Here is a 16,080-nt window from a genome sequence, read left to right as displayed (position 1 = left end):
TTTCCCAGGCAAGAATACTGGAGTAGGTTGCCATTTCCTCTCCAGGGGATCTTCCTGACCCAGGAATCAAACCTGTGTCTCCTGCACTGGCAGATGGATTCTTATCCTCTGAGCCTCCCAGAAAGTCCATCTGATCAACTTGGCCTATCTTTATAAAAATTCTCGTCAAGAATACCCACACCCTCGATGTCTCCTCTTAGTAACTTTCCACCTACTGACACGTTCAACGCTGCTCCTTGACTATAAATCCCACTTGTCCTTGTTGTATTTGTAATTGAGCTCAGCTCTATACTGAAAGCTCTTTTCCCTATTGCAAATGTAGTGAATAAAATGTGCTTTTATCACCTTTAATGTCCAGTTCTGTTTCTCTTTGACACTACCAATTTACAGAAAATACATTAAACTACACCAAGGGAACACAATTATTGAAATACAGTATATGAAAATCTCTCATAGTCAACTGACTTAGCCTCTTGAATAAATAAATATGAGAGAGAGAAAGGTGCAGAGAAAAATCTACAAATTTAAAGAGAAAATTCAATGACATGTCAACACAACATATAATATCTAGTGAATCATATTTGAATTTTGATTCAAACCAATGGCTAACCAACACCCCCAACCCCCACACATTTTAGACAATTTTCAATTTGAGCACTGACTACGTATTTAACGATACTAAGACATTATTTCTTTTTATAGTTGTTTTATGTTTGTTTTTGTGTGATCATGGTATTATAATTATATTAGAATACAAAGAGACACTATCTTTCAGAGGCTCATAGAAACAGTCTTGGATTTGCATCAAACTAAAATGAAGGCAGAGAAAAGTGTGGGTGGAGTAGGGTTACAGATGAAGATGAATCAAGACTGGCCTGAAGTTATGATCACTGATGAAAAGTTGGAGGATAAACACAAGAGGTTTCATGTTATTATGCAACTCTACTTTAGTATGTTTGAAATTTCCATAACAATGATGATAATGACTAAAGCAGACTAAAAACCATCCACTATATAACATCCCATAAATTCATTAAAAAAAAGAAAACAAAGTAAAAACAAGCAAATTAACCAAAATCCTAAAACCTCGCCTTCAATGAATAAAACTATTATTCTTCAAATTAGTAGACAAGCACTTATCCTGCCTTTTCTTCATAGACTACATTTTAAGCAAACAGCTAACAAACACAAAAGTTAACAATAAAACAATCAGAAACGCCACTATTTTGCAACAATGATGGACTACTAAAATCATTTGGTTAAAGTTTCCTGAGGAATTTTGTAACTGTTAGATTAGACTAACAACTCAACTTACTATAACCAGTCTTAGTGTGACAAGAAGTGGGATAACCAGACAATAAGACTTCTGATCTGACAGAAATGAACATACGCAGAACCAGCTAATTCTAAAATGAAGGTCTTTAGGTCTAATCAACAGTTTATAGGAGATATGAGAGACAGAGGAAACACGTATCAGTCAGATTCAGAATATGGAAACTGCATAGGAAAAAATCACCCAATTTCAACAAATAAATAACGGAGGAAGGAAAAAAAGGCTAGTAGAAAGAACAGAAACTATTTCAGGTTAAAAGATACGAACCCTGTTTGGATCCAAGTTTGAACAAGTCAACTACTGAAGACAACAAAACCTCAACTGTGAAAAGGTCTTTTGAGACAGTATGATCAATCTGCACGTGGACTGGCCAGTAGATGGCATTAATGAACTATCATCAACTTCTGTTGGGTATAATGTTTAAAAGGAAAATTTTCTGTTAAGAGTCACCACTACAGAAATGATTGAAAGGACAGGATGTCTAAGATTTACATTAAAAAATTCCAGCAACTGAAGGAGGAAGAAGAGTTGGTGGTGACAGAAATGATAAAATAGAATTGGTAAAATCTGTTGGTCTGGTGGTTGGTCACCTTATATCAACACTACCCTTTTCATGTAAGTTTGAAAGTTTTCATAATAAAAAGTCAAAATAAAAAAAGAAAAATGGGTATAGAAGTTGAAATGTCTAATTCAAACAGCATTTACCAGTGAAAATCTAAAAATGTGCAGAAACAGCAGTCTGCCAGACAACCATGTTAAATTTTTTTAGGTTTTCATGATGGCCTTCCAAAGTCCATTTGATATAACAGTGCTTCTCAAAGAGGTGTTCTGATATTCTGAGTGAATCAATTCTTGTGGAATAGGAACCATCTTGCACACTGCAGGGTATTTAGACACTCAATGCTAACATCACTCCCTCTAGTCACTGACAGCAAAAGGAAACTCCCATTTCTCCTAATGCCTCTGGGGAGCAGTGAGGAAGCAATTCTGGTTAAGAACCACTTTGCTACACCAGGTGTTGCCCATTTTTAATTAGAGAAAAAAGACAACAAAGCAGCAGCAATAACTGAATATGACTTTTTCAGATAAAGCGAAGACCAAAAAAATACTTTTAAAAAATGAACTGGCTACTGAAAAGAAAATTTTAATTTAAAAAATAGTTGAATTAGTCTTATTAATTCATATTGGGAGTTGAGGGGAAAAAAAGAAAACTAGTATACACACGGTCAGCATTTTTCAGTGACTGCTTCTTTTTGGAAGGTTTGGAGATGACTTTTATCCGTTTGCTTAGGAACACACCAATGTCATCACTGTTGCCATAGAACATCTTTACAGACAGCATGAAGTGCTTTCTCTTGTCTGAATCAGATATATACAATGTTTTGGCTGTGCAATAGTTCTGTGAAAGAAAAGGATAAGTCTTAATAGCATCAAAACCCTGTCAGCTATGTACAAATAACTCAATGAGGCTATGGCTAAGTCTGATCAGACTTAAGGCAGTAATTCCACTGAACAGCTGATAAAACCAACTGTAAAAAGTACTGAAATTGATCTCTGAAAACAAAGTACAAAATCTTCCTTACTGAGTCTACAATACCAACACTGTATTATTCTGTTTCCCCTTCTCAAAAAGACTTAAAAAAAATAATCTTTTATTGTTTTATATAGCTCTGCATCTATTTACAGAATTATCAAGACCTTCAGGCAATAAAAACATTTGCCCTGAAATAAAAAGAAATACAAAATATAATGCTACAAAAGTCTATAGAAATATCTGAATTGTAGAATTTGAATTATAGAAACAAAACAATACTAGCAACAGAGGTACAGGGCATGTAATTCTTAAAAATAAAAATTCAAGTGCTAATTAGGGTAAAAATTCATGTTGCATAGCTTATGTAGCTTCAACTGTATAAGACAAAAACTGAGAAAATGAATATTTAACAAATTATTTTTAAAACATCAGATCCAAAATATAACTATATAGTCAAATACCATGACCATAATAAAAATAAGGGCTACATATACTAGAACTTTGTTGTAATAAATATTAAAATAAGAATGCAACATGCAAAATAGAATCCCTCCTTTCCCAATAATGACTAATCATACCATTCAATGAACATGCTATTGAAAGAAAACAATATTATCTTAAATGAATGGTTGTTAAGTAAAACAGGAGTAAAGTGCCACTTTCTCAAGCTCAGCATCCATCTCACTGCTTGGTCCATCTTTGCCTACCTGGAACCAAACTGACCTCATTCTTGTATCTTGATGGTCCAAGCATATGATTATATTGTTCTTTCTGCCTGGAGTGCCTTCTGCTGACTCTCAACCAATCTTATTCTCTACAGACTCCTCTAATAGCATTTTTCATTAAAACTAAGTATTAACACATAATTTTGGCTTAGAGACACTGTTGCTAAGTCATTTCAGTCGTGTCCAACTCTGTGCAACCCCATAGACAGCAGCCCACCAGGCTCTCCCGTCCCTGGGATTCTCCAGGCAAGAACACTGGAGTGGGTTGCCGTTTCCTTCTCCAATGCATGAAAGTGAAAAGTCAAAGTGAAGTCGCTCAGTCGTATCCGACTCTTAGCGACCCCATGGACTGCAGCCTACCAGGCTCCTCTGTCCATAGGATTTTCCAGGCAAGAGTACTGGAGTGGGTGCCATTGCCTTCTCCAGAGACACTGTACTTCCCTGTAATTAAGTGTTTTAAGTACTAGCTAATACTCAAGCTCTCAGGTATTATTTTCTGCAAATTTCTAGGGCTTGGGGAAATGATATAATGGCAGAAGTTGATGAAAGATGTACTAAGCCACAATGCTGAGAAAAGCAAGTGGACATGCTGTTTGGTATTACTGCCCTCAGAATTGCTGGAAGCAGTTAAAGCTAGCAATAAAGTTCAATTGCTATTGTTTAGTTGCTAAGTCCTGTCCAATTCTTTTGCAATCCCATGGACTGTAGCCTGCCAGGCTCCTCTGTCCATGGGATTTCCCAGGCAAGAACACTGGAGTGGGCTGCCATTTCCTTCTCCAGGGGATCTTCCAGATTCAGGGATTGAATCCACATCTCTCGTGTCTGTTGCACTAGCAGGCAGATTCTTCACCACCGTGTCACCTACGAAACAGCTGGGCTTCTCACTACCTATCCAATTATCAATCACAATTACAAATGTCTAGGTGTACAGCTTGGAGACACACATAACAAAAATCCATGAGATGTGACCAAAGCCTCTTTGTTCAACCAATTACTCAAATATATCTTTAACTTTACCTCAAGAGTTTTAACTCAAATACATTTTATATTGCTCTATTTTAAAAGGAAACAATCTTTACAGTACTAAATTTTCTCTCAACTGTAACTTAAAATACATAGTTGACAAGCATTAATGATAACAATTATAAGAATATAAATGACAGAAACACACTCAAATTTGAAGGATACTGATATTAAGGCTCTTTATTCTCAGTGCTCATTATCTGTAAAATGACTCATTATCTGCATAATCACTAAAAAAATTAAATGAGGGTACAAATCTCCTAGTTCATCACCCTCAACCTTGCCCTCCAATTCCCATCCCCCAATACAGCAAACATTAAGACATTCAACAAATAGTTACTGAGTGAGAAAATAGCTATTTATGCAGTATTTTAAAAGACATTCGTATGGTCATTGAGATCAGAAACATCCATTTTTCAATTTTAATAGCAAGAGAAAACAAGTTGATGCTAAGTCAATAAAGAATTATTTTTGAGTACTAAAGGTACAGACTGAGATAACTGCTTTCTAAATTCATAAAATACAATTAGTAAAACTATCTCATAAACTGCATTCCTTAACAAAGTAATCAAAGAAAATCCCTAAAAGTTTGACGAAAGCTATTCACAGGGCTCCTGTCGACACAAGATAGTGCTCTTCCACACTGAAGCTAAATAAAACATTTATGATATTACGAACTTATTTAATACTTTGCTTCCAGTAAAAGACTAAGATTAAATGAGCAGAGTAAAACATTAGTGAACTATGTATTTTCATTGTTATTTGAATATCATGCCCTTATGAGGATGGGAAATTAGCCTCCTAAATTTATTATCGGCCCCCAATAGAAATATGATTCACAGCCTGCCAGAACTGCTAGCAAGCTGAGGAAGCTTACTGTGTGCCACCTTTAGATGTCAAAGCTCACGGTTCACGAGTCATGACTAGACCTCAGCTATCAGAGGTTATTCTAGTTCTGATTTATATATTCAAGAAGTGCTAGTAGTAACCATAAAATAAAAAAAAAAGAATCATCACTACAAAAACAAGAAAACTACATTATGGTATCATGGTGCTCTTTACAGGGAACCATGTAAACTTACCTTTCCTTCCAAGTTCAGTTGCTGCATTTCTTGGTCACTATTTCCTATTCCAATAAATGCACATGGTTGAGATTCTTGTTCTGAACAACCATCGCGTTCCATTTGTTCTTTTTTTTTCTTCCAGCCACTGCCCATAAGATACACGCAAGGAGGAGGGCAAAAAAACCTAAAATAATGAGGAGGGAGGAAACACAATGCAATTACACTCAAGAAAGCACTTCCTTTTCTTGAACATATGAATGCAAAATCATGTTGAACTGTATCAAGTTAGCTCCTAAAGAAACATTTTGGTGAAGCCTTTTGTAATGCAAATAACCATACCCACAGCACAGAAATCAATACTTCATTTGTTCTGGTTAAGGTTCATTTATAATGACATTACGCATTCACTTAGCCTAGATACTTTCAGAGCAGGGAACATAAATTTTCACACAGCTCAGAGTTTTGAACATCTGCACTTCAGCCAAATCCAGTGTACTCCAACATACACAAAAATAGGGTATACCACCACAGAATCTGCAATTACTGATTAAGGTCTACTGAAAGTGATGTACTGTTAATTAATAACATTCTTGGTATGGATATCACCCTTAACTTCATTTGGTAATTAATCTGAAAAACAGAGCAGTGCCCAAAGCAGACACCTCCAAAATATTCATACAAGTAAGTAAAAGAATTAAGAGCAAAATGGATCATTAGTTTACTATGTATCTTACAACCTAAACACCTGCTGCATGTGGATCAAAGAATAATATATTGTGTCCCTTTAACTCAAAGACAACCAACAGATTTGTTTTGTTAGTTGCCAATAACCTGCCCTCATAAATTCTTCCCACCTAGAATAACTTCCTTATAATTTTCTTTTAGCAGTTAGATTATTTTGAAGTCTAGCTCAAGCCCCACATTTTACCTAATTCAGAAGACCACCAATCCAGTCCTTATATAGGGGGTAACACCTTTGCTTGATTACACACACTGACTTATACACACTTTAAAATATTTATTAATATGTCATGTCTCATCAAGAGGCCTGAAAACTCAAATACCTACTCAGATAATAGCCAAGTAAACTCAAATAGTGGCCAGGTAAGTAATCTAAATGAGTGGACCGGGTGTACAATAAATAAGTAGAAATATTCTTTAATTACCCAAAGACGTATGTTCCTCCCCTTCTTTATTGAAACGCAAAACCCTCAAGGCAAGTCCCACTTTTCATATAGTTATAAGCACAGAAATTTCTATCTTAATTCTTTTAAGTTCACTGTAAGGGAATAAAAAGCTTAACCGCAAAGGTCATCACCCACTCGTGTGTGGCTCTGATGACAAGGAAACAACTGAGAACTGCAAGCGTCCCCACATGGCTGAACTAAGGGCATGGAGGTCGTGTGTTGGTCACATCCTCCAATTTTCCAATAGTCACCGAAAATCAAGTTTTACATGAAATTCCTAATTCTAAAATTTAGCAGCTAATTTATTATGCTTTTTTACCACTTTTTGGGCCAACAATGTACAGACTTTTAAAAGAAGTGTATCCATGCATATCTCTCTCTCTCTCTCTCTCTCTCTCTCTCTCTCTCTCTCACACACACACACACACACACACACACACACACACACACACACGTGCATGCACAGAAACACACAGATACCATTATGCTGGATTTAGTTCTCGGTCCATCCTAAAGGTAGCAGAGTAGTATCTACTTGTTTGCTTCCCCCTCAGCACCTACTATAATACTGACTGAATTGAATCAAAATAAATGGTATCCACATTTTGCTCAACTTTACCAAAAACTACTACTTAAGAGGCACTCTACACACAACTTATAAGAAGTGAGCTGGGTTTATTTAATTTTCACTAATTCACAAAAATTTACTACATTCCTAGTCTGTATCAGGGACTGGAAAAATAGTAGTAGTTAAACAAAAATCCTTGCCCTAATGGAACTCATACTCTAATAAGAAAGACAATTTAAAAAATGTAGATGACTAAAATAACATACATACTTTAGCTGGTGAGGGGAAAAATAAAGCAAGGAAGGGGTACTTAAAAATGTAAGTGGCCACCAGAGTGGCCAAGGAAAATTTCTTGAAGAAAGTGACCTTGAGTTAGGACCTATGGCCATGGGTATCCGGGGAAGAGCATTTCAGAAGAGGGAACAGCAAGCACAAAAGCTCTGAAGTAGGGAGGACTGAAACAGCAGAGAAACAACAGACCAGTGTGGCTGGAGCACAGAGGAGAACAATAGGATGTGACCCAGGCGTAAAGGGAGCAGACCTAGTAGGCCGGCAGGGTCAGGCTGTGAGAGGAGGAAACCTTCTAAGGGTCTGCTCATACTTGTCTAAGCCAAGAGAAGGGAATCAGAGTGGCTTTTTTGCCTGTATACTCTCCTTGTTGCCATGAGTACAGAGGTCACAGCAGAGGCACTGGGCTCAGCTCCAGGTCACTCCAAATTTGGAGGGATGCCTAGATTAGCTGGGCCAGTTCTGGAAATTGCTCATTCAAGTCTATACCAGGGATCTCTCTGGCCTCTAATGCTGGGAACTACCCAATACTTACCATGGCACAGACTCAAATTCCTAGCTGGCACACTATTAGGAAGCTGAGAAGGCATCAATTTTGGAAAACTTATCTCCTATTAGTATTTTATTGAACACTGACAAGTACTACGTCTTAGTAAATTGGTATACCAGCTATAAAACTTGCTGCATTTTAGTACAGTGTACCAAATATAGTAATCAAATCCCAACAAGTTATCACAAAAGATACTTTTATTTCACACCTGGAAAGAGGTCTAAAACTGTTAAAGACTCAGTGAAAGTGAAAAAGAAAATGAAAGTCGCTCAGTCATGTCCAACTCGTGCGACCCCATAGACTATACAGTCCACGGAATTCTCCAGGCCAGAATAGTGGAGTGGGTAGCCTTTCCCTTCTCCAGGGGATCTTCCCAACCCCTCCCGCACTGCAGGTGGATCCTTTACCAACTGAGCCATGAGGAAAGCCCAGAAGACTCAGTAGTGCTGGTTTTCTCAAAAGTACTGAGATGAAGTGATATGAAACCAACAGGGCATAAAATCAGAAAGACTGTCAAGAAATTCTTTATCACTTAGAACACTGACTAAGGTTCTATACTGAAAGTGCTTTCCAGTCATGTAATAAATCTAAGAAAAATGAAGAGTCTTCAACTGTCTCTAAACTAGCCTTAGTTTTAAATCAACTCTACAACTAATTTTAAAAAAGCTGTGATGCAAGAAAATAGCAAAAAATAGCAAAAAAAAAAAATTAACATTATTTCTACCATGTGATGATGAAATCTTATTTTAAACATCCCAATATTGCCACCCCCTAAAAAATCACCTAACAATTCAAATCTTCATCTCCAGAGACTTCTGCAGTAATATAATAATCAAACAGAAGATAATCATCAATTTAAAAATTACAGACAAATGAAAAGAAATGAAGGAAGGGAAGGAAAGAATATTACCTAATTAACAGAAGAAAAAATAATTATATACTACCTTTATAGTAGTATGCAAATTGATGTTTTTAACTTCGACAGATGCTCAATATGTACCAAACAGTGAAAAGTCTGAAATCAAGTGCTCACCTTTCAGAGTTTAACAGCTGCTATGAAAGCATACTTTATGAAACAATGTGCCTTTATTTTCTAATCTTTCCCAGTAGCTACATCTAAGCAACTAAGGCAAACAATGCTTTTATCTACCACTTGGTGGCGATATGCACACATTTATGATTTTATTCATTTCCTAAGTCAAACAATCAGTCTTTATTTTCAGAGAATGATTCAACAACTTTTCCCTCAAATCCTAAGATGAGGTCTGGAAAATACCTTACAGATTCAAAGAAGTCTTTTTATTCAGCCCAATACATAATATCAGACAAAACCTAAACACATCATTTACATTATCTGACTATTTTGGCAGAATCATTACCCTTTGATGATTATTCATACTTCCCCTAACACAAAGTTGAAGAAATGTTAATACATCAAATTGCATTTCCATATTTTTAATGGAAATTTTCCTCTAGACAAAATAATTTTTTCTTTAAGTTTACTTTTCAATCTTGTAAAGAACGTTTTCAATGAAAGGTTAAAACTAACCACTAACATAAGTGGGATACCAAATGTGTTAAGCAAAGAAATATTCCTTATTAGGCACAAAAGTGAATTCTCAGAACAATTTAAATTTTAGGATAAAACTTCCTGCTCAAATATTTCTAGCATCATTCACTGGAATTATTTTGTAAGCCAAGAGGACTGTGGTCATGTCCCCAGGTTACCTCATGCCTAAACTTAGCAGCTTTTCAGAAAGGCCTGAATCTGATCAACAAGAAAGAAAGCAGATCTTCCTCTTTCTACTATACTCTACCAAGCAGTAAGGGACAAGACCTCTTCCTGTAAGAAGCCCTGACAATCACCTAGGAGATTGGCCTCTGTTAGCAGCCCCTGACTACTAATACTTTTTAAAAATCAAGTAATTTTGAGAAGTTTTTGCCTTTAGTGTAAAACTACTGCCATGTCTCTTCTGGACATGTTAATAACAAAGTAAATATAAGAAAGTAGTTACTCTGGCATTTTTTTTTTTAAATCTTTTCATTTTTTGGAGTCAGAAGCTTAGATTCCTTGATCTTTCCTTTCACTAAGGTTTTTAGATTCACCAGGCAATACACAAATAATAGAAAGAAATTGAAAATAAACACAATCATAATAAAAAATAATTGCTAAATCACCTATTTTAACTCGATAAACCACTATAGCTTTATATTTTTAACAGTGACTAGCAAACAGGAATCTATCTGGGACTTTGAGAAACTCTTCCCTGTCTGTATCTTCCACTGGGTCTCAGTTATCCACTTCAGTATTAAATGACATAGCGACTTTTAAAACTCTTGGCTTAAAAGAGCCTTTTGCATAGTACCTAGAATCTAGCAGGTTGTCAGAAATAAAGAAAAAAGGAGTTAATAAATGAATCAAAACATACTAAAATGTATCTTCAAAAATCCATGGGTGGGGAGAGGGAAAACACCACTGCCCAGGTGAGCAGCTATACAATGAACTTGTTAAGTTAAATTATTCTTATTTTCACTGCTGTTGTTCAGTTACTAAGTTGTGTCTGACTCTTTGCAACCCCACGGACTGCAGCACACCAGGCTCCTCTGTATTTCACTATCTCCTGGAGTTTGCTCAAATTCATTTCAATTGAGTCAGGTGATGCCATCCAATCACCTCTATATTGACCTCTGTCGACGCCTTCTTCTTCTGCCCTCAATCTTTCCCAGCATCAGAGTCTTTTCCAATGAGTCAGGTAGCCAGAGTACTGGAGCTTGAGCTTTAGGATCAATCCTTCCAATGAAGATTCAGGACTGATTTCCTTTAGGATTGACTGTTTTGATCTCCTTGCAGTCCAAGGGGTATCACAAAACAAAGCATCAATTATCAGCACTCAGCCTTTTTTATGGTCCAGCTCTCATATCCCGGAGAAGGCAATGGCACCCCACTCCAGTACTCTTGCTTGGAAAATCCCATGGAAGGAGGAGCCTGGAAGGCTGCAGTCCATGGGGTCACTGAGGGTTGGACACAACTGAGTGACTTCACATTCACTTTTCACTTTCACACACTGGAGGAGGAAATGGCAACCCACTCCAGTGTTCTTGCCTGGAGAATCCCAGGGACAGGGGAGCCTGGTGGGCTGCCATCTATGGGGTCGCACAGAGTCGAACATGACTGAAGCGACTTAGCAGCAGCAGCAGCAGCAGCAGCTCTCATATCCATATATGACTACTGTAAAAATCATAGCTTTAACTATATTGACCTCTGTTGGCAAAGTGATACCCCTATTTTTTAATATGCTGGCTGTCTAGGTTTGTCATAGCTTTTCTTCCGAGAAGCAAGCATCTTTTAATTTCATGGTTGCAGTCAGTCTGCATTGATTTTGGAGCCCAAGAAAATAAAATCTGTCACTGCTTCCACTTTGCCCCCTTCTATTTGCCATGAAGTGATGTGACCAGATGCTATGATCTTAGTTTTTTAATACTGAGTTTCAAGCCCATTTTTTTCACTCTCCTCTTTCACCTTCATCAAGAGGCTCTTTAGTTCCTCTTTACTTTCTGCCATTACTGTGATATCATGTGCATATCTGAAGTTGTTATTTCTCCTGACAATTTTCATTCCAGCTTATGAGTCATCAAGCCCAGCATTTCGTATGATGTACTTACTCTGCATAAAAGTTAAATAACAAGGATGACAATATACAGCTTTGATGTACTCCTTTCCCAATTTTGAACCAGTCAGTTTTCCCATTCCAGTTCTAACTGTTGCTTCTTGACTCACACACAGGTTTCTCAAGAGACAGGTAAGGTGGTCTGGCAATCCCATCTCCTTAAGAATTTTCCACAGTTTGTTGTGATCCACACCGTCAAAGGCTTTAGCATAGTCAACGAAGCAGATGTTTTTCTGGAACTTCCTTGCTTTCTCCACAATCCAACGAATATTGGCAATTTCTCTCTGCTTCCTTTGCTTCTTTGGAACACAGCTTATCCATCTAGAAGTTCTCGGTAAACGTAGTGCTGAAGCCTAGCTTGAAGGATTTTGAGCATAACCTTGCTATAGCATGTGAAACTGTATGATAGTTTTGAGCGTTCTTTGGCATTGCCCTTCTTTGAGACTGGAATGAAAACTCATCTTTTCCAGTTCTGTGGCCGCTGCTGAGTTTTCCAAATCTGCTGACATACTGAGCACAACACTTTAAAAGATGTTCTTTTAGGATTTTAAATAGCTCAGCTGGAATTCCATCACCTCCACCTCTAGCTTTGTTCCTAGTAATGCTTCCTAAGATCCACTTAACTTCATACTCTAGGATGTCCAGCACTAGGTGAATAACCATTGTGGCTATCCAGGTCATTAAGACCTTTTTTGTATGGTTCTTCTATGTATTCTTGCCACCTCTTCTTAATCTGTTTTGCTTCTCATAGCTCCTTATTATTTCTGTCCTTTAACATGCCCATCCTTGCATGAAATGCTCCCTTGATATTTCCAATTTTCTTGAAGAGATCTCTAGTATTTTCTATTCTATTGTCTACCATCCCATTTCTAAAGAATCTGATCTTTTGTTTCCTCACTAATGCACTCCTATTTACAATATTCTTCTAAGGATTAAAACTTTAAAACATCTGTAAGGCATTTCCTGAATAATGTCTAGATATGACTGGATGAAGGGAAGCTGTTCCTTCTTCACCATGAGGTACAACAACAGCCTTTTAGATCCATCTCAAGTAATGAAGGTACTGACTTGGTTTGCTTTCCTTAGAGTTTTTAAAAAAAAAAAAAAAAGACCATCTCCTATACTTACATGATGTTATGGGGCAGGGAGTCCTGAACATCCAGTATCAACTTCATGCAAAAAGAGGCCACTAACTTGATTTGGTTTCTATGCCCCAAACCATAAGTACCAACTTCTTCTAGTATTTGAATCATATGATTAAGTGTCATGAGTAATCAGAAATTTAGAGAACTTGAATAACTAAAAAAGAACACTTGACAATATGAGTCCTAAATACTGTTTTCAGCTGCTAATCCTCTTTGATGATAACATTATCAACTAAATAGTTTCAGCTCAGATTTAGAGGACTTTCAGAAACAGACAATTTAAAAACTTTTTAGCACATGAAATCAATGTACTCCATCTCCTTTCTCTTATGCATATGCTAAGATTCCCTTTATCTCACAAACTCAAAAGATTTTGTGGAATCACAAAGAGTCCACTCACTCCTTTCAATCCAATACTTAAACCTGAGTTTTCATGCCTCCTTCCAGTTCAGTTTTATTACCTTTCAAGCCAACCCAAAAAAATCTTTCATGTTCCTCCATAAGCAGCCTTGTCCACCAAAGCATGTTATTTTATGCTTAGCATAAAAATGCTATCTGAAAGACGAAGACTTGAGAAACTATTAACAGGAAAATTCTGGGAACTAAGTGAAAAAGCAAGTAACAAAAACCCAGAAGCATATACCAAAAACGATGAAATTGAAAAGATACCAAGATAAACACTTAACATTAAAATCTATTATCTAATTTTGGCTAATCTGATTTATAGGTCATTTCTGTAATGCCACATTCACATAATATGAGCACCAGCTCAACTCTGCTGTTTCTCCCTTAACCTGGGTGGAAAGGGCTGGGATATGTCTTAGGCCACTTTTCTTCACAATCACTCCATAATTCAATTCTGGGGTCTGTTTAAGCCTTTTTCTTTTTAAAATGGTAATACTGAGATCATATTTCTTTATAAAACTACATTTTGCACCAAAAGGAAAACTACTTTTTGAATGAGCTAATACATTTACTTAGGGAATACTACAGAGCCCTGAATAAAAATTATGGATTATTTCATTTTGTGAAATCAGGAATTTACCAGAGGATCTGTACTAAATAGAGACAACAGAGATAAATCCTGTATTTTTCACTTTGTACTTGCAAATAACCCAATAACAGAAACCATTCTCTTACTTGCATATCAATACATCATTTGTAAATTCATGTGATAACTACTGACTATCCACAAAAAGAAAACATAATCTTACCTTTTTTCATTTCCATATGACTTCTGTGCAACTTTTGCATGAAGAATAAGCACTGTTTGATCCCCTCGCTCTTTTAAATAATTTCGCATAGCTTCCCTAAAATAAAATATAAATATTACTATTACAGGGGTAAGATTTGGAATATTACTATGTTCTGTAAAAAGAATGCTTAAAAATGTTTCAAACAAGTAAATATAAAAATAAAAATTAATCAAAACAAACCATAACTAAATTTAAAAAATATCATACAATGAGGAAACAAATACTGCTCATCTTCAACAGTATACTTTGTTCTCTGCAAAGAAGAAACTGTCCCTCACTATAAGAATTTATGATATAACTCAATTAAACCACAATTACAACTTATAGAGTAACTAGAAACATCAAGTACATTGCTTATTAGGCTTTAAACCCTTTGTAAAATTAATCATGTGCAATATTTTGTATTTAATAATCTAATTCACCACTAAGACTAGCCCCTCTCCCTCCAGCTATTAGAATGAGTGTTTTTCACCAAAGACAAAACCATAAGAAATTCTCAGGTCATCCAATTTATTATTACATATTCTTAAAATAACAACCCTACAAAATGAAGAAGAAAAGGCTATCATTTATATACAAACTCATAATTACTCTCAATGATGTTACTAAACACGAAGTTTAATAAAGGGTAATTCAAATTAGGGAAAAACAATTAAATTTGGGAAAAAATACAATGTTAACTGTTTTGGGTACAAAGTATTCCAACTATCCATTTATTATGCAAATACTGTATAAAAAGTTCAATGTCTTAACAATACTTATCAATTACTTTGCTAAGCAATACAACAGAATACAAAGAACCCAAGGTCTACGACAAAGATCAAACTTTCACTTATCTGAATCAGTAGAACCCTGATTCTTAAGATGTTTAACACATTACAAAATTAAAGCAGAAGTGCTTCAAAAACAATCATCAAGAAGCACTTCTAATATACTGAATACTATTTTATTTATAAGTAAAAAGACAAATGTATAAGAGGACAGCTATAGATTAATGAAAAGTGAAGTGAAAGAGTTAGTTGCTCAGTTGTGTCTGAGTCTGCTACCCCACAGACTGCCAGGCTTCTCTGTCCATAGGATTCTCCAGGCAAGACTACTGGAGCGGGTTGCCATTTCCTTCTCCAGGGGATCTTCCCAACCCAGGGATGCAAAGTGCGTCTCAAACATTGCAGGCAGACTCTTTACAGTCTGAGCCACTAGGGAAGCCCATAGAATAGTAGTAAGTTATCAAGGGTGGGGAATTTATACTTGCAGCACTCAGAAACTAAGTGGCCTGGGGCATATCTCTTAACCACATCTAGCTTGGTTTCTGTATCTGGTAATAAGAATAATGCTGACATAATACAGAGTGGTTGTGGATGAATGAGATAATCTAGATGACAGTGTTTATATGTACTGATTCAAGGCAGAAAAGGTAACTGGAATCTAATAGATTGCGAATTAATCCTTACCACAGGAACAAAGCTCAAAGTCCAGTAAAGACAGTAAAACATATCTGGAAAACAAATTGTAATGAAATACATGGTTCAAACAGAGGCATGACCAAAAGTTTTGCCAAGAGACTGCACTGGTCATAGCAAACACCCTCTTCCAACAACACAACAGAAGACTCTACACATGGACATCACCAGATGGTCAACAGCGAAATCAGATTGGTTATATTCTTTGCAGCCAAAGATGGAAAAGCTCTCTCTATATAGTCAGCAAAAACAAGATGAGGAGCTGACTATTGTTCAGAT

The 16,080-nt window shown here is 36.3% G+C and overlaps 1 protein-coding gene across 12 annotated transcripts in view; it reads right to left on the bottom strand.

Annotated features, from left to right (window-relative positions):
• RBPJ (recombination signal binding protein for immunoglobulin kappa J region) overlaps positions 1-16,080 on the bottom strand; it is a 237,102-nt gene that overhangs the window by 14,879 nt on the left and 206,143 nt on the right. For all 12 annotated transcript variants that reach the window (XM_069593804.1, XM_069593805.1, XM_069593814.1 and 9 more), the window contains 3 exons: positions 14,300-14,395; positions 5,698-5,863; positions 2,558-2,732 (listed from right to left, as the gene is read on the bottom strand). In XM_069593804.1, coding sequence (XP_069449905.1) covers positions 2,558-2,732; positions 5,698-5,863; positions 14,300-14,395 — 437 coding nt within the window. The remainder of the gene's footprint in view (positions 1-2,557; positions 2,733-5,697; positions 5,864-14,299; positions 14,396-16,080) is intronic.

Source organism: Ovis canadensis, chromosome 6 (assembly GCF_042477335.2).
Source record: "Ovis canadensis isolate MfBH-ARS-UI-01 breed Bighorn chromosome 6, ARS-UI_OviCan_v2, whole genome shotgun sequence".
In the NCBI taxonomy this organism is placed as follows: Eukaryota; Metazoa; Chordata; class Mammalia; order Artiodactyla; family Bovidae; genus Ovis; species Ovis canadensis.
This window is presented reverse-complemented; position numbering and strand designations above follow the sequence as displayed.